Source organism: Talpa europaea, assembly GCF_964194135.1.
Source record: "Talpa europaea genome assembly, chromosome: 16".
Classification (NCBI taxonomy): Eukaryota; Metazoa; Chordata; class Mammalia; order Eulipotyphla; family Talpidae; genus Talpa; species Talpa europaea.
Genome location: NC_140084.1, coordinates 6,672,846 through 6,690,916, shown reverse-complemented (window position 1 = coordinate 6,690,916; position 18,071 = coordinate 6,672,846). Strand labels below are relative to the sequence as shown.

Below are 18,071 nucleotides of genomic sequence, written 5' to 3'. Positions count from 1 at the left end.
CACGCTACGGCCCGCGCGTCCCCGGAGGCCGGGAGCGGGGCTCGACAAATCGAGCGCGAGTGGGAGCGCTGGCGCGCGCGGGCAGCTGCCGGGGCGCTGCTGTTCCCACGGCCTGGCGGGGCCGCGCGCGGTGCGCGCGAGGACACCGGGTCGGAGCACGCGCCTCCCGCGCCCGCGGGGGCACAGGCCTGGAGGGGGCGTGGCGCTGCCTCCCCGTCCTTCACCACGGGACCACCCTCGGCCGCAGCCTCAGGTTGCAGATCCCGTCCTCAGCCCTGAAGCCCGCGCTCGGCCCTACTCTGCCCGGTGCCGCCGGACTCAAACGCCCGGCCGAGTTGAAAGGGGGAGGCGGCAAGTTCCCGCCAGGACGCGCCAATGCGCACGCGCGGGCAGCGCCGGGGCGGGGCCTAGACCGCAAGACCCGCCCACCCGCCCCGCGCTTCCTCTTCCGGCGGGGGCGGGGCCTCGGCGTCCGCGGGAAACCCGGGCTCGCGGCGCCGGGCGGGGCGCGGCTGCCGGGATGGCGGACTTGGGGAGCCTGGCCCTGAGGCGCTGGATTAGAGAGCTCATCCTGGGGTCGGGGACGCTCTCCAGCCCGCGTGCGGGGCAGCTGCTCGAGGTGAGCCCCCCATCCCTCTCGGGGCGCGCACACCTGGGCCGGCCGCCGGGGCGGGGCGGCTGACGCCGGTGGCCGCCGGCAGGTGCTGCAGGAGCCCGACGCCCCCGGCCCGTCCTGGGCCCCTGACGCGCCCGACTCGGGGGCCGAGCTGCTGGTGTCTGACGGGACCCACAGTGTCCGGTGCCTGGTGACGCGGGAGGCCCTGAGCGGGTCGTGCGGGTGAGAGCGCCGCGGGGCCCGGGGCCGGGGTGCGGGGCGCGCGGGGGGCGGGGGCGGAGCTCCCTGGGGCCCGCTGTGGAGGTCGCGCTCGCCGCAGGGAGGAGTTTGGCTTCCGCGGGGCCGAAGGCCGGCTCGTGCTGCTGCAGGACTGCGCGGCCCGCGTCCGCGTCCACGAGGAGAGTGCGGTGCGTGCCGGGGCGGCCGGGGCGGTGCGTGCCGGGGCGGCCGGGGCGGCCGGGGCGGCCGGGGCGGGGCGGGGCGGGGCGGGGCGGGGCGGGTTCTGCTCCCGGGCGGGGCTTTCGTGACGACGCCTGAGACCCTGCACCCGCCCCCCAGACCGCGGAGTTCTACCTCCAGGTGCACCGCTTCAGCCTGCTGCCCATGGAGCAGCGCCCCGCACCTGTGCGCAGTTGGTGAGTGCGGTCTCCGCCCGTCGGCCCACCTCCTCCCCCGGGGCTGGGCGGGCCGGCGTTGGCCCGGGCCCTCCTGGTGACACTGATTGCCCGCCCCCCTTCTCCCCCCAGCAATCAGGACCCCGACGTGCGGAAAAAGCTCTATGACTGCCTGGCGTGAGTATGGGGTTGGGCTCTGGGGCCAAGTGTGGCCGGGTGGGCGGTTGCCAAATCTGGGCAGACAAGCCTGGGGAGGTGCCTCAGCCCTGTCCTTTCTGCTTTTTTAGGGAGCACCTTTCAGAGTCCACTTCCCTCAGTGCAGGTACTTGTAAGATGCTTGACCAGTGACTCACTCTGTAGCGTGACCCCCTCCAGCCGTCTCTCCCTGCTTTGTTAATGAGACCTCTTCCCCAGCCGCCCCTCCCTCCCCTCGCTCCACTGGGAGCTTCTGCCCATGTCCTGCTTCCTCGCCTCCAGGCCCTTCGCTGTCCCAACTTCTGGATGACGTCCAGGAGGACCAGGACCACAGAGGGGCGCTCGTGCGCCTGGCTGAGAGCTGTCTGATGCTGGCAGGCCCTTACACGGCACCCTGCCTCACCCGCTGGGCCGCTTTACGCCACAGGACGATGGTCACTTTGGGGCTTCCCTTGGGAAATGCCAGGGTGAGGAGGAACCGGGCACGGGCTAGGCTGAGCGCTCCCCTTCCACAGGATGAAGCTGTGTACACTGTCCCCACCGTCTATCTGTGTATATCTGAGAGTGAGCAGCGAATCCTGAGCTGTCTGGACCTGGCTCAGAGGCCACAGGGTAAGGAAGACTGGAGCGGTCCAAACTGGAGTACCTGGGGATTCAGCTCCCCCAGCGCTGAGAAGCCTCCCTTGACCGCACGGCCTGAGCTGCCCCCATCGGACTCTGCTCTTCAGGACCTGTCTCTGACCCTGATCTCGTCCTCATCCAGTTCCTCAGGTGAGTGGCGTGCCGGCCACAAGCACTCTGTAGTCTCTGCCAGCCGGGCTGCACGGCTGCCTGGGCTCACGGGTCACTGCTGGCCTGAGCTGAGCTGGGAGGGCTGTGCACACAGTGAGTCCTCTCCTCCCCAGGAACCCCTGCCTTGTCCAGCCATGCACTGACAGAAGAAAGTGATGCCAGCGCCAGCCTTTTGACTGCCCGGTCCTCGGCTACCCCATCCCCTACCCCCTTAGCCCCCAGGTCCCCACACCTCAGCAGTGTACCTGACTCCTTGTTCTTTAACTGCCCCCCAAGTTTCTCACCCCTTGGCCACGTCCCCAGTCCATACCGGGCCCATGGGACCAGGACCCAGAAATCTAACCTAGAGTGTAAGGAGTTGGGGTTGCCTGGCAAGAACTGGCACTCCTCTCGGAGGGCAGGAGCCACCAAGGAAGCCTCAGCGTCCAGTCCTGCCTGGGTGAGCATCGCCCCCCTCAGCCGGAGGGCTGCATCATGGCACGTGCCTTGGGGGAGACTGGGAGGAGGGACGTTGGTCCTTGTTGGCTCCTGTTTGAGACCACGCTCCTTGCAGGACCCTCCGAGGAGACACGGCGATGGCTCTGCTTTCCAGTATGCGTATGACGCGCCCGGCGCCTCCCTCTGTGCCCAGGTCCAAGCTGTGAGGTGAGCGCCTGGCCTGCCCGCGCTGTCCGGTCCCCAGTCCAGGGCCAGCCTGCATGGACCCGCAGCCGTGGTCTCTCCCCAGGCTCCCTCCCCAGCTGGTGGCCTGGGCCTTGCACTTGCTGATGGAGCTGGAGCCCGCGCCCACCCCGCCGTGAGCGGCCCCGCGCGCGCGCCAGAGGACGGCACGCAGGTCTGTGCTTGCGGGACAAAGCGTTCGCGCTCTTCCTTTGAGTTTTTTAATAAAATAATCTCATGCGGCAGGAAAGGGGAGGGTCAGAGGTCAGGGCCGCCGCCTCTTTGGTCTGTGGCTGGGGAGGGGGGGTTCTGCTCGGGGCTGGGCGGCTCTGTGGGCTGTGCAGGCAGAGGCTCCGCTCCCAGACCAGCTCCTGCAGAGGAAAAGCAGAGGAAGGAGCAGGACTGGACTGAGCGGGCCTGTCCCCCTCCCCTCCGGCCCAGCCCCCGCTTACCTAGGCTCGGAGAGGGGGGCGCCTCAAGCTTTGGCCTGCGCTTGAGGACAGGGGAGCGCTGCAGCCGCAGGGGCCGTTCTGAGGAGCACAGAAAGGCCTGGGGTGCTGAGGGCTTGCTGCGTGCCCCCACCCCTTCTCCCGCCCGCAGTGCGTGTGCGCAGGCGCTGCGCACGTTGCTCTTCTGGAGGGGGAGCCAGGGGCAAGGGCTGCGGCCAGACCCTTGCCCCTGGCCCTCTGGCTCCCCGAGTTCTCTGCCCCCACAGACCCCAAGGACCAGAGCCACGAAGGGAGCCCGGGCGCGTGACCTCCCCCTCCTCCTGTGTCCGGGCGCCCATGGAGGTGTTCCCGCTCACCAGCAGGGGCCTGGAGCTGGTCCTCGTGCACAGACACGGCGCGTCGCCCCGCCGAGAGGGGCCTGGGCCTCAGCTGGCCATCTGGGGGAGGTCGGGGTTTCAGGGTAGGGGGGAAGGCAGCCCCACCCCAGCCCTAACCTCCCTCTTAGGGTCCCAGAGGAGCGGAGTTCTCTGCAGAAACACCTGGTCCCCAGTCCAGTATTCGGGTGGGGGCCAGGGTGCCCGCACACCTGCATTCCTGGGCCCTAAGCAGGGGTCCTCGGGCAGGCCCAAGCTGTCTGGAGACGGGGTGGCTCTTCGGGGGCTGGGGCCAGGGGAGGGGGGGCCGGGGCCATCCTGCTGGCCCCAGCCACGGCCCCTGAGCTCTGCGTTCAGCTGCTGCCCCAGCGACTTCCAGGTGGTGGGTTCGGGGCCCTGGCCCCCCGGCCCAGGTCTGCACGAGGGGTCTGCCAGGAGAAAGGGGATGGACCCAGGCCGGGCATGGGCGGTTGGCCGGCCCCGTGACCTCGGCCCCACGCGCCAGCCCCCCAGCACGGCCGTGCCCGGCTCACCAGCAGAGACCGAGTGGGTGCGGGACTTGATGGAGATGGGCGGCGCCTCCGTGGAGCTGTCCATGATGTCACCTGCAGCGGGGGCCGGGGGTCAGGCGCCGTGAGGGTAAGAAGACCCGGGGGCGCCCCGCCCCCACGCGTGCTCCCCAGCCCGGGTCTCACTCACCGTCCGAACCGGCCTTCTTGATCTCGCCGTCTTTGCTCTGTAGGAACAGGGGGTCAGGCTCCAGGCCCGCCCAGCCCTCGAGTTCCTTCTCGGCCCGGGTGCAGGCTCGGCGCGCCCCCCCTTTCCTAACTGATTCACTCCCCGCCTTTCGGCGCTTGTCAGCCCGGGTCTAGCCCCGCGTGGCCTGGATTGTCTCGAAAGTTATTAAACGGATGTTGGCAGAGCTGCGGTTCTTACTAGGGGCCTGAGCAGAGGCTGGGCGAAGAGAACCTGGGGAATGCCCCGGGCGGTGAGGCCGCCGCCGGGAGTGCCAGAGGGAGGTGGGGGGCAGGGAGACGAAAGCTCCATGCCCGCAGGCAGGGCCGGGCGTCAACGGAGTGTCACCGAGGGGGACACTGGAGGACTTGTCTCGGGTGGGGGTGGCGGTCAGGGGTCTGAGCGCGGCGGGGCTGGGGGGAGGAGGCGCGCTCGGGGGGCTGCGCCAGAGCAGGAGCCAGCAGGGAAGAAAGGTTGGGTGCTGGGGGAGGAGGAGGAGGGCGGGGCGCTGACCGGGAGACCCATCCATCCTGAGTCCTGGCCCCGGGTCACCCCCCACACACACACCCCCGAGTCCTCCCAACTTACTTGCTTCCTCTTGCCCTCAGCGGCCCCGCTGCTCCGGCTCACGCCGATGCGCTGCAGCATCACTTGTACCCGCTGTTCAAAGGACGGGGCCAGCTCCGTCTCCCCCCGCTCCAGAGGCCGCCGCTGGGGAGACGTGCCAGGGTGGTGAGAGCCGGCCACCCTCAGTCCCGGCAGCCCCCGCGCCCGGGCCGGGCCTCACCTTGTCAGGTCTGGCACCCAGAGTCGCCTCCTCCTCCTCCGCAGGCAGAAGTATCATGGAGTAGGCCTTGCTCTCCCGCGTGTAGCGAGGTCGGCTCCTGCGAGCAGGGTCGGGGCTGCCGCCCTCGGCCCCACCGGGCTCCTCGCCCCGGCCAGGACGGGCTGGGGGCCTAAGCAAGTCCCCAAGTGTGGTTTTCCGGGTACGGGGAGCTGCCCCAGGGCTGGTCTCTAGATCAGGCCGGGGCCCACGTGTTGAACGAGGCTTCTTGAAGGCAAAAAGGGTGCCCAGCTTCTTCCGCAGCGTACGTGGGACCGGGGTGGTACCCCCCTCGGTGGCCGTGTCCTCCTCAGGAGCCCAGCTGGGGGGACAGCCAGCAGTGAGCGGGGGGCCCGCGGAGCATCCCACCCTGCCTCACCCTCCCCCCTCACAGCTGCCCTTACTCACAGGCGGTCCTGCTGGATTAGCCTTTTGGAGAAGAATTCTTCCACGCCCTCGTCCACCCGGGCGCTGAGCCCATTCCCTTCCTGTGGCAGGGCTGGGGGCACCTGGAGGACACCTCGGGGTCAGGGCCGGGTGCACCCTTGATCCCTTGTCCAGGGGCCTGGACTGGGCAACTCGGGGACCTGGACGCAGGGGTTACCCCAAGGGGCTGCTGACGCAAACTCTCCTGCTGTCCAGCTGGGGCTGGTGGTGCTTTCCTGCACCCTTCATCCTGGTTGGCCCCGGCACACCCAGCCCACACCCATCCTGTCCCGGGGAGTATTCTGTGTACCCTATGCCACCCGGCCACCAGCAGGCTAGAGCCCACGCGCTCCCCAGGTCACACGTTCCCACTTGCCACCCCCTCTGCTCCAAACAGTTCCCTGCAGTGTCCCCCCACCCCCACCCCACCCGGCCTGCTGCCGGCTCAGCGGCGCCAGCTGCTGCGTCAGACCCTCTGGGGGGCCTCAAGCCAGTGCCTCCCTCCCTTCCACCCAGTGCCCACTGTCTCCCCTGGCACCCGGTCCACACATACAGCGCCCCGCACACACGCGCAGGACATGCACTACATGGAAGGCTGTCCCCGCGGCCGAGGGACCCGGCATCTCAGTAATCCTGGGGGAGGCAGGGCAAGGTGGACACCCTCGTGTAGAGCCAGCGGGCGGGGGCCCAGCCCGAGGCCGAGTCCTATGCCCAGGGGCACACCCAAGACCCTGACTGGACACGGTCTGGGGTGGGGGGCCAGGAAGAAGGCAGGGTGCAGCTACGGCCGCAGGACCAGGTGGCTCTGCACCCCTACAACCCACATCCCTGTCCGCCATCGCCCCCGGGGAGCGGCGGGCTGCCCAGGACCCCTCATTCCATAAGCTCCAGAGCAGGGGGGGAGCACGCACCTGGGGACCCCCCGCCGGCGGGCGATGGTGGTGCTGGCGCCGCGGCCGCGGCCGGGCCCGGGTGGGATGGCGCAGGGGCTGCCCGGCGGGTGGGAGGTCCATGCGCGGCAGCGGCCCGGCCTGCAGCGCGGGGGTGGCGGGGCTCGGCGAGCCGCGCGCGGACGGCCCTGCCTGCGGCTCCGCATCTTCTCCGGGAGCCGCCAGCGCCGGCTCCTGCTCCGGGTCCGCGGCGGCACCTGCGGGAGCGCACCAGAGCAGCGCCGAGCGTGCGGCCCGGGAGGCGGCGGCGCGGAGCTAGGGCGGCGGGGGACCCGCCCAGGGCGCGGGGAGGGGCCCCGACGACGCCGCCCACCCCCCCCCCCCGCCCGCCCTTCCCCCACCGCTGTCCGTGGTGCTGAGCGCGGCCCCGACAGCGCGCGGCTCCGCCGTCACCGGGCATGCGCGCGCCTGGGGCCGGGAGGGGGCGGCGGCGTCCGGGCCCAGCGCCGCCCGGTCCCCCTCCAGGCCGACCACATGTCCCCAACCTTGCAAGAATTCGGGGCCGGCCTGGACCTGGCCCGCCAAGGTCCGGGAGCTCCCCGGCCAGGCGGATTCAGGAGTTCAGGTGGCCCCGGCGCGGCGCGCTCAGCCCCACCCAGCCGGCGCCTCCCGGGCCCTGACGACTCACTGGGAGCGGAGGGGGCCAGGTGAAGGCGGCGGCTGGTCTCGGGCCGTTTCTCTGGGGCGCTGTTGTCCTGGTGCCGATGCAGACAGCCCGCGTCAGGGGAACTGCCTCGGGGCCCTCACCCCCCCCAGACGGAAAGCGCCACTGTTCCAGCCCAAGTGCTGTGACCTGACCTCCTCCTCGTCGTCGTCGTCGTCGTCGTCGGGGAAGAAAAGGCCGTCCAACTCCCCAGACGCAGACGCGAGGGGGCTGGGCTCTCCTCCGTCCAGGGCCGGTAGGGCGGGGGGCGTTGCCACGGTCGCCTGCTGAGCCAGACTTTGCACCTGCAATACCAGGCACCCCAAAGATGGGCCGTTAGAGCCTCAGTCGCAGTCCCATCGGTGCTAGGGGGGCTCGGAAATACCCCTGGGCTGCACGACCCCAGAAGACATTACAGGACCCCTACCTCCTAGGCAGTGACCAGCTCAGCAGGTGTGTGCGTGTGTGTGCGCGTGTGCGTGTGTGTACATACACGAGTGCAGTTCCTTCTCACCAGCCGATCCCGGGCTGCACTCAGACCCTCCAGGGCCTGAGCCACAATGCTCTCTGCCAAGGTCCCCGTGACGGCAAGTCGCATGTCCCTGGGGCGGGAGAGGAGGGAACGGGGTGAGCGGGAGGCCTCCGCCCGGTCCTGCCCAGCCCAGGCCCACCCAGCCCACCTGAGCCTAGTGAAGGCATCTTGCAGCAGGTGCTCCGGGAGCAGCTCTGGGAGGGTCCTGGAGTCCAGCAGGAGCCCCTCTAGCTGCTCCCTCCACCGGGGGCCCTGCAGTATCTGCGGGCAGAGGCTCCTTGTTGTGTCCACGGTGGTCTGAGTGAAGTCCTGGGGAAAGGCCAGAGCCTGGTGAGGGCGTGGCGAGGGCCCCGGCTGCTTGGCCTGAAGCTCTGACCCCCTCAAAACAATGACTCCGGAGATGGCACATAGGGCAGTGGGGCTGGGGCGAGGGGTACCATCTCACCTGAATGTCCTGGCGGCAGACCTCGCCCACCTGTCCCAGGAGGCCCTCCAGCTTCTGCCGCAGCTGCCACTGATGGCTTGGGGAGCTCCCAGCCTCATACAGGATGGGGAGAATCTGGAGGCCAAGGAGGTAAAGGGGTTTCAAACTGACACGTGACGACGAGAAGAAGGGGCTTCTTCCTGGGAGGGCAGTGCTCACACTGAGAGAGAAGTTGGCATTTTGGATGGCATCCTCGGCCTGGCGCACAGCAGCTTCACCCTGGGGCCCGGCTCCACAGCCCAGCAGCTCCACGTGCTCCTGCACCGACTGACACAGCTCGTTCACTTCCTGGGGGGCATCAGCAGTCAGTGCCAGCCGGGTCCTCTCCCAGACCCTGGCTCTCTCCTTCCCAGGGCCTCCTTCAGGGTGGGTGAGGCCCTGAAGACCCCGCCTCCGGACAAGCCACGTAGGGCCTCTCTGTTCAGGGAGGGCGAGCACCGCCTCCTTGGGTCCTCTCGGGGCCTCTGCACTGCCGATGTGTCCGGAACGGGGCGGAGAGGAGCTGCCCCCAGTGCACGCAGAGGGTGGACTGAGGGGTGGGGAGACAAGGGAGCGAGGAGCGTGGGGGAGGCACCGGGGAGCAATGGACTGTCAGGCCAGTGGGAGGGCGGTGTGTGGAGGAGCGGCACTGACCAAAGGGCAGGACCGAGGGACTCCGCCAGGAGACGTGCATCTACCGCCCCGGGCAGTGAGGCTCGGGGGGCTCCTGGGTAGAGGACACGGGACACCTGAAGGCATGTAGCGTGTGAAGCCCTAGCAGGACGCCCGGATTCACACGCTTGGGGGAGAGGTGGGTTTGGGAATAGGGAGGTGGGAACATCACACAAGGGCAAAGTATCAGAGAGAGAGGAAGCCTGAAAAAGGGCCACTGAGGGCCTCCCCGGCGGCGCAGCAGGTTGCGCGCAGCGCTGTGAAGCTGTCCGCAGCCTCTGCAGCACCGATTTGATTCCTGGCCGGCCAGGGAGCTACCCACATGGCGCGGCAGACCTCTCCTGTCTCCCCGCTGCTCCCCTCGGCAGTGTATTTCAGTCAATCCGCCTGTTCTGGTTCCCACTCTGTCTCTGGTGGATCCTCTCACCCCCCACATCTGTGGCCTGCACCCCAGCTCTTGTATGCATAAATAAATAAATCTTCAAAAAAAGAAAAAAAAGAGGGCCACTGAGTTCGTCCAGACAGGTCAGTGGTGAGAGGAGTCCTGTGAGCTGGATGCTGTGAGTGGGGCTACAGCTGAATGGGGAGCTAAGGGAGGAGATTTTTAAATAATGCAGGTCTGTAACAGGAAGGTCTGTTTAAATGCAGCCAGGGGTATTATTGGGGACCCTTTCTGTACTGATTAGCTCGTCCCCAGTCCAAGGAGAGGGACCTTGGCCAGGGCAGCGGGATTCGGGTACCCTGGAGCCAGGAAAGTCAGCCCCTCAGACTCAAGGAGGCTCCCAGCTGGCCCCGCTTGCTCCATCCCCCGCCTTCTGTGGGGACCCGGGTTGGAGGAAGCCAGACCTGCTCCGAGGGGTCTGAGAGCAGCCCCAGTGGCTTCTGATGGGAGGTGCAGGCAGAAGAGACTGGGCCCGTGTGGTTGTTCCTCAAGAGACAGGCTTGGATCTGAGGACAAGGGACAGGGCAGGTTGGGCGAGGGGTGCTGGGGCAGGTTGGGCGAGGGGTGCTGGGGCAGGGCGGGCAGGGCAGGGCGGGGCAGGAGGGGCCCCTCACCTGATGCACTGCGCGCGCTGTCAGCTCTGGGCGGCTGCGCTGAGCCTGGGCCACGTCTAACAGGGGCAGAGGCATGGCCTTCAGGCTGCGGTTCTGCTCCAGGGCCTGCGCCACGTCCAGCAGGCCCAGAGCGGACGTCTGGTTCCGGTCCCAGACCACAGACCTGGGCCAGGTGGGGCTTCAGTCTGAGGCGGAGCTCGCAAGGGCCCCACCCACCCTGCCGCTGAGCCCGGTGGCCCCCCTCATTCACCCTCACCCCCCACCTCGGCCCCTCCCGGCAGGGCTCCCCATTCCGACCCCCACCCACCGGAGCCGCGTGTTGACGCGGAGGGCCTTGGCCAGTAACTTGGCGCCCGCGTCCCCCATGGCGTTGCCGCTGATGTCCAGCGCCGTCAGGTTGGGGTTGGCGCCCAGGGCCCGGAGCAGGACGCTGGCGCCCAGCTTCAGGCGGGACTCGGCCACGGACAGGGACTGCAGCGGCTGGGCGGGAGAAAGCCGGTCGTGCCGGGGGCCGAGGTCAGCCAAGGGGCGGCGGGCGGCTCGGGCAGCGCCCGGGGGCTCCCCCGGGGCGGCACTCACGCAGTCGTCGTCCTGCATGAGCTGGACAATCCGGTGCAGGACGTCGTCCAGGGTCTCCCTGCGGGCAGGGCGTGAGGTGGGCGGGGAGGGAAGCTGCGCGCGGGGCCGCCTGGCAGGGGCTGGGCTGGGGGCTCACTTGCACCGGACGTTGAAGTTCCTGCCGAGCGCCACGTGTCTCAGGGAGCGGCTCCTCCCGATGGCCAGCACCAGGGTCACCATGTCTGAGCCGAAGCCTGGGGGCGGCTTGGGTCACACAAGGCGGGGTGCGGGGTGGGGTGTTGCGGGAGCGGGGAGGACAGGGCAGCCTCACCGTTCTCGGCCAGGTCCAGGGAGGTCACGGCGGCGGCATCGCACACCAAGTCCTGGATCACCTGCGCGCCCGCTGAGCGCAGCTGCAGGGGCGGGAGGAAGGCGCAGCTCACGGGCCGCAGCTGCGGAGGCCGGCGGGGCGGGGCGGGCTCCCCTCCTGGCCGACCCCAGCCCCCCCCCCACCCCGCAAAGCTGGGGCAGGCGCTCACCTCGCAGGCGCTGAGGTCCAGGTGCAGGTCGCTCATGTGCGTGTTGAGCGCGAGGCCTTCCAGAAGGGCCCTGGAAGGCGACAGCGCAGGGAGTGGCGGCGGGAGGGGGAGCCGCAGGGGTGAACCAAGGAGCCCGGGGCGCCCCGCAGGTGGTAGGGAGACAGGCCAGAGGGGGCGGACCAGGGCGCCCCGCAGGCGGTGGGGAGACAGGCGGGGGTGGGGGGGGCGGCACTCACCTGAGCGCGTCCGGGGGCAGCTTGCAGCCCGCCAGGCCCAGGTGCCGCAGCGCCCCGGCGCGGCGCAGGAAGAGCTGCAGGGCGGCGGGCGCGGCCCGGGGCTTCCTGGGGTGGGGGCGGAGGAGGGGGTGTCGGGGCGCTGCCCGGGCAGAGCCCGCCCCCCGCCCGCGCGGCCTGCCCCCTTACGTGCGGGAGAAGACGTTCCTCGAGGCGTCGAGGTGCGCGAGGCTGGCGCTGCAGCCCCGGGCCAGGGCCGAGAAGAGCTGCGGGACGCACGTGTGGGCCACGCCGGCCGAGGCCCCCCACCCCCGCCCTCGGGGCTCAAGCCCGCGCCCCCCGCCCTGGGGCTCAGCCCCCCACTGACCCCCCCCTCACAGTGTCCAGGGCCGCGTCGGTGCCCGCGAGGTTCAGGCGCGTCAGGACGTTGGGGCGGCTCAGGAAGCTGTAGAGGCCCTGGGGGGGGGGAGCGGGTGAGCCGGGGCGGCCGCCCCCAGAACTTCCTCAGCCTCCACCGCCTGCGGCGCACGCACTCACCCCGGTGTCCTCCGAGGGCCCCAGCGCCCCGGGGTTCCCAGAAAGGTCCAGGTGGGTCAGGGCAGAGTCGAAGGCGGCGTTGGAGGCCAGTGCCCGGCCCAGGGCCCGCGCGCCTGGAGCGGGGAGGGGGCTCAGCCTCCAGGCAGCCCCGCCCCCTCCACCTGCCCGCAGCCCCGCCCCCTCCACCTGCCCGCGGCCCCGCCCCCTGCACCTGCCCACGGCCCCGCCCCCTACGCCTGCCCCAGCCCGGGCCGCCTACCTCGAGGCGTCAACCCCGTCTGCGCCAGGCTGAGTCTCCTCAGGGCGCCGGGCCGATGCTCCAGGTGTTTGCTGAGGGCCGCCATGCCTGGGGGTGGGGACGACCCGGAGCTCTCACCTCCTCCAGGGGTGGAGTGGGGGGTCCGCACGCTCAGCCGCACCTACCTCGGTCGTCCAGCAGGTTCCCCGCCAGGCTGAGCTCCCGCAGCCCAGAGCTCGGGTGTTCCGCCAGCACCCGCGCCAGCCGCCGCACGAAGTCTCTGGGGACCAGACCCCAGGGGTGAGACTCTGGCCCTGGTTTCCCAGCTCCCCCCAAGGCACTCGCCCCCCAGAACCAGCCCCGGGGTGCCTGTCCCCAAGCCCCGCCTGTTCCCCTCACCCCCTCAGGCCACAGGTCTCCAGCACCAGCTCCTCTAGGTGGGAAGACTGACTCATCACGTGCAGAATTTGTTCCAAGACCTCGAGGCTCTGAGAACCAGATGGGGCTCAGTGGGCTGCACCCAGCCCTAGTGCCCTCGGCCCGCCCTCCCCTCCCCGCTCACCAGTTTCATGTCCACGCAGGAGAGGCACTGGAACCACAGGTTGTAGGACAGGGCAGCCACGCTCAGGGCCAGGTCCCTGGGCGGGAGAAGGCACAGGCCAGGGCTCAGCACCCCCCGCGCACGCCCCTCCAGGGAGAGGCTGAGGAAGTGGGTCGTGGCTCCTCCCTCCCTCCCCAGTCCGGGCCAGCCCCGCACCGGCTGCTCAGGTGGCTGAAGTCCCCCAGGCAGAAATGGCGGCAGCCCTGGCGATGGTAGATGGTGTCCACATCCTGGACAGGAACAAAGCGTCTCCAGCTGGCCTGGGGCCACAGGGGCTAGGGAGGGCTCAAGGCACTTGGGGGATCAGATACCAGAGCCCCCCACAGAGGGCCCACCTCACCCACTGAATCTCCTCTCGGAAAGGGAAGCCATTGTAGTCGCAAAGAGCCTCATAGGTCTCCACAAAGCCACCTGGGGTACGACAGGGTGAAAGAAGGAGAAAGACAAAAGGTCAGCCCCAGAGGGAGGTCAGACCAAGCGGGGTGGTAGCGCGCCCCCAGTGGTTCTGTGCCGTTTGGGAGACCCCACATCCAGGGGGCTGGGACCGCAGGGGCCCTGAAGCCCTGTGTGTGCCCGCCGCGGCCTTTACCACAGGGTCTGCTGGGTGCAGTGGCCTCGGAGGGATGAACGCTTCTCTCCAGGCGAGCCAGCATGGAGGGGGGCGTGGGCCTCCGGAATAGCTTCCTGGGGAGGGAACCAGAGGGGGCAAGCGGTTTCTAGCCCCTGGCATGTGAAGCAGCCCCCTGGGTGGCTGAAGGCACCCTACTGCCCTCCTCCCCGGCCAGGCCCTTGTAGTGGCTGGGGCTCACCCAAGGGTCGAGTGAGGGAAGACCTTCCTGATGGCGGCGGCCACATGCTGGGCCAGCTGTTCCAGGGCAGCCACGCCAGGAAACTCCAGGACCAGCTCAGGCAACGACTCCAGCTCAAAGGTGACCTGCGAGGGTGGGCTACTGGGCTGGGCTCCATGGGAGAGGGGGGGAGGTGGAGGGGGAGATGAAGGCCAGGCTGCCGGTCCTGGCAGGGTGGCAGGAGTCTCACCTGAGGGGGTGTCTCCTGCAGTGCCATGGCCTGGACCTCCAGGTAGCTGAACGTGCAGTCCACCTGCAGAGCACCTGGTTCAGCAGGGCCCTGCCTCAAGCCCCCCCCCCTCCCAGGAGCCCAAGCTCGTGAAGGGCAGAGGCTCCCAGGACCAGAAGGACATGAAACCCCTCCTCAAGGAAGCTGCTGGAAGGTCAAGGGGTCAGGAGTGGCAAGCCAGGCCCTGGGACTCACCCTCAGGGGGAGGCAGGTGTGGAGCAGGTAGGCTCTCCATGGCAGCAGTGCCTAGGGGAGAGAGTGTCTGACCCCAGGGCAGGGCAAGAGGCTTTTTCTTTCTGCAGCCTGGTCCCGGCGGCCCTCCCAGGCCCTGCCCCCGCCATACCAGGACGTGACCCCGTTCCGCACCCTCGCGTTCGGGCAGCCAGGTTTTCAGGAGCAGCTCCGCTGCCTTGGGCCACAGGAACCTGGTGATCTCGCCTGTGGAAGGCAGCCTGTGGGTGACTGGGGTCCTCCCCTGGTCCGAGGGACAGTAGGGGCCTGGCTTCTTTTGTGGGCGAGCCCCGAAGTCGGGGAGTGAATCCGGGGTCACCAAGCCCTCCGAGCAGCGGAGAGACCGCTGGCCCCTCGCCCCAGCTGGGCCTCTGCTCTGGGGCCCGCCCTGCTTCCTTCCAGCCAAGTGGGCGCCAAGGGCCAGCGCTTACCTCGCAGCTCACAGGATATGCCCTCGGGAGCCTGGGGGGTCTGGGCCATGGGGCCCGGCCCAGGAGGCTGGGGTGCCCCGGGAGCTCCGACGAGAAACAGTGGCGGGCGGGCGGGCGGGCACACACAGGAAGCCGGGCCCGGCCCGTGCTGCCGCCACCTGCTCCTGCGGCGGCGGAAGGTGCGCGCGGCTTCCTGCCAGGCCGCCCCCTGCCCGGCTCCTCCCCGTCCCGGCCTCCGTGGGCCGGGAGCTGGCACCCGGGCGTGGGGTGGCAGGAGAGGTCAGGCTCCCGGCTGCCCGCCCGCTCCATCGAGGGAAGACATGGGTCAGGGAAGACATGGGGGAGGGAGTGGCAGGACCTGGAGGGTCTCCGCGGAGCGGCTCAGGGTTGAGAGCCCCCGGCTTCCACCCCGCCCCAAGGTCCCCGCCGCGAGCACCAGGGGGCGCTGTCCGTTCGGGGATCCCGGGGACCCACCTGGACGCGTCGCTCCAAACCAGGCTGGAGCGGCGCTTGGGGAACCGAGCACGAGGAGGGCATGTTCTGCGGGGAGGGTCACGTCGCTCCCAGCGCCGCCCTCGCTCCAGAAGCAGCTCGCGCGCGCGCAGCCCTGAGCCTCTGACTTTGAGTGGGAAAAAATGCCAGATGGGCCCAGACACCCTTCTGTGCCAGCCCTCGGTTTTCACCAGGTTCAGGCTGGGGCAGGGCGGGAACCCAGGGGCTTCGGGGAGAAGTGGAGGGCCTCACAAGGGAGCTCAGTTATGTGGGGGTCCTCTGCGTCTGCATGCTACACCAGCTCGAGTTTGGGGAGCCTGGAACCACTCACTGGAAGAAAGCAGGTGTCTCCAGGCCGGGCGCATCAGAGGATTCTGGGTGGGGGCCTGCCAGCCAGAGGCCTGCTGCTCTGTTAAAGGCCAGGACTAGATTCCGTGGGGCTTACAGGAGGGGACTCGCCCCCCGCCTGCATCACAGTCTAATTACGCTCCACGTTGAGAAGAGCGAGCCCTCCGCCTGCCCACCTGCCTTTCACCCAGAGGTGCCGCCGAGGACAGACAGAACCTTGCTTTCCTTCCCTCCTCTCCTTGCCCTTCCCCCCTTGGGAACCGAGCAGCACACAGGGCAGGCCTTGCGAGAGCGCCCCCCCGATCATCTGACACCTCCCCCCAACAAATCTCATCTCCACGTGCTGAGGGCCCCCACAGGCTGGTACTGAGTGGAAAGCGAACAGCAGCAACATGGGGGTGGGGGCTCCTTTCCTCAGGCAGCAGCCGCTGGGAGAGTCCAGGGCTGACAGGAAAGGACAATGCTGGCGACGGAGCTGAGGCCTGTCAGCTGCCCCCAGGTGGAAGAGTTCAGGTTCAGATCTTCGTAAGACTCTCCTGAGACCGCACAGTACCCGCGAACTGCTTTTAGGGGGTGAACTCAATGAAGTCTCCAGCACTGCCATTATGAACCATGAAAGTCCAGAAAGCAGGTGCCGGCGGCCAACCTCCTGAAGACCTGCCTGCCCCTCACCGGGAGACTGACTTGCCGGTTCTGAGGCTCCAGTTCCCACGGCCTAAGCGACAGCCCTGACCTTACCTCCAAGTGTTACTGAAAGGATGAAGTGTGTCAGAGAAGCGCTCACAACAGCGCCTGGCACGCAGTGGACATGTGCGTTTGCCAAATCTACCATGGCAACCCCAGGCCTCCCGAACAGAAGGGACACAAGCGGCCCCGCTGGGGTTTCTGGCTTTGGTGTGACGGGATGAGAGGCACGAGAGGGAAGGACTCCAAAGGGCTCGCGCCGCTCCCCGCGCGGGGCGCACAAGGCCAGCGGGCTCGCCGGCGGCACTGGAGCCCGTGTCAGGGAGGAGGAAACCAGAATCAGCGTGATCAGACCCAGGGAGCCCGGCTAGTCACACCTCCTCCAGGACTGCGTGGCCAGGGCGGCCCTGGCGAAGCCCGCGTGGAGCCCGAGCGAACACACGGGACTCAGCTCCTACAGTGACGATGACTCAGTGCCGCGCCCCCCCCCCCCCCCCCCCGCGAGGCCTCAGCTTGTTCGAGTCTGTTGCTGTCCCAGAGCGCATGACACACTTGTGGGTGCCCAGGAAATGCTAAAAGCTCACGGGGCCTCCCCGCCTGGCCAGGGCAGCACAGGAGGAAGGCAGCCGGACTGCGCCTCCCAGTGCCGCCACAAGGGTCCCCGCACACGGTTTGGGAAGCCAAGAGCCTGCGGAAAAGCGGGGGAGGGCGCAGGCTGAGCTGGGTCTGAGGACTGGCAACCCCAGCTCGGCCGCCAGGCCGCACGGGAAGGGTGCGGCGGGGAACTCCCCGCCACGGGGCTCTGATGTGGAGTCATAGCGAGAAGCGCCTGCTGCTGCTGACAGCTTTCCACTCCACGGGGTCACACGGGGCAGCTAGTCGCTGGGCAGCAGGGGACTCCGCTTGAGTCCTACCTCCTCCCGAACGCCACTTTTCTCGTCCCCTCCCCAGCCAACATCAACCACCTTCACACCCTCAGCCGGATGCGCACCAGGAGAGGGGACAGCTCCGGAACACCACATCCAGCCCGCACTGGTCCGCAGCCATCTACTGTGAATACTTACATTTGGGAAAAAGTCCCGCGTCAGCTGAAGCACTGCTGGGGGGGGGGTCCCCAGGCCCCGGAGAGGATGGAGACTGAGCGCCCCCACAGCCTCGTGCCACTAACGCTCCGTCCAAGGAGCTGCCTGCCTGGCGGAGTCCTGAGGCCACAGCTAACAGTCGTTTCCTGCGAGAGCCAAGTGCACGGGCAGAACACACCAGCCAGAGGCTAGACACATCTTGTTCTTTGTTACTTTTCACTGAAATCTGGCTGGGATGGAATTCTGGTTTTAAACACCCTGCCATTAGTGGCTAAAACTTTCACCTAAAATGGGTCACTGGAGCACTCTGACACGGCGGCGGCAGGGAGGTATTTCACGAATGCATACATTTCCTAGGACACTGCCCTTCCTATTCTGCTCCCTGTGGTGCTAACAAGCGGCTGCACTGTCTCCCCACAGCTGGAGGCTGCACAAGGGGTCTCCCCTTCCAAATGAGCTTCTCCAGGGTTAGCTTCCCCCTCTCCCTTGGCAGAATTCTTGGTAGCGTCTGAGGGACTGATCCCAGAGCTGCCCATCCACCCAGTTGACTCTGAATTGCGGCCCGCCCCCTCTGCTTAGGAACCCACGCCTCGGCTGGAGCACGGAAGGCGCACAACCACTCACCTCTCTACTCACCCACTTTCCAGGAGGTCAGACTTGCAGCAGGATGCACTCAGGAGCCTGTCAAATGCTGCAATCATCTGCCATCTGCTAGAGGAAGCTGTCATGGCGGGGACACAGCTGATCTGAAAGGCACTACCTCAGACCACGCATATGGACCCCATCGGGCCCCTCGTCAGGCAGGAAACACACAAGACGGGATGTTTGGAGCACTTGTTAATCCGTTATGATTTATTAGCTGTACAGCAGTAGATCCTCCTCCCCAGCTTTCAACCCCATTACATATTTTATTACAGGTCTCATGTTGGCGTCCTAAAATAATGAAAAATATCACACAGTACAGCTAAGTACAAAATGCATCAACCTAGAGTTTGATAGCTAACTGATGGCTCTCTTAAA

The 18,071-nt window shown here is 68.1% G+C and overlaps 2 protein-coding genes across 2 annotated transcripts; one reads left to right on the top strand and one right to left on the bottom strand.

Annotated features, from left to right (window-relative positions):
• Positions 1-520: 520 nt before the first annotated feature.
• ACD (ACD shelterin complex subunit and telomerase recruitment factor) lies at positions 521-3,017 on the top strand (the record flags this gene model as incomplete). Its single annotated transcript, XM_084256552.1, has 11 exons — positions 521-619; positions 702-838; positions 936-1,023; positions 1,175-1,251; positions 1,363-1,407; positions 1,518-1,552; positions 1,708-1,859; positions 1,941-2,196; positions 2,331-2,656; positions 2,771-2,862; positions 2,945-3,017. 11 exons carry the CDS (start codon positions 521-523, stop codon positions 3,015-3,017), a joined length of 1,380 nt encoding a protein of 459 aa, XP_084112678.1.
• A 99-nt stretch (positions 3,018-3,116) lies between these two features.
• On the bottom strand, positions 3,117-14,494 carry CARMIL2 (capping protein regulator and myosin 1 linker 2; the record flags this gene model as incomplete). Its single annotated transcript, XM_084256551.1, has 40 exons — positions 3,117-3,248; positions 3,330-3,407; positions 3,683-3,763; positions 3,913-4,128; positions 4,234-4,305; positions 4,400-4,436; positions 5,024-5,146; positions 5,223-5,580; positions 5,667-5,767; positions 6,596-6,831; positions 6,976-7,119; positions 7,263-7,329; positions 7,433-7,582; positions 7,792-7,879; positions 7,958-8,118; positions 8,255-8,368; positions 8,453-8,581; positions 9,791-9,892; positions 10,001-10,163; positions 10,308-10,480; positions 10,580-10,637; positions 10,716-10,812; positions 10,890-10,971; positions 11,098-11,167; positions 11,334-11,438; positions 11,520-11,596; positions 11,709-11,786; positions 11,868-11,980; positions 12,127-12,213; positions 12,291-12,385; positions 12,505-12,593; positions 12,668-12,743; positions 12,863-12,936; positions 13,047-13,117; positions 13,296-13,390; positions 13,516-13,640; positions 13,745-13,807; positions 13,979-14,029; positions 14,127-14,221; positions 14,446-14,494. 40 exons carry the CDS (start codon positions 14,492-14,494, stop codon positions 3,136-3,138), a joined length of 4,356 nt encoding a protein of 1,451 aa, XP_084112677.1. The 3' UTR covers positions 3,117-3,135.
• Positions 14,495-18,071: the final 3,577 nt, after the last annotated feature.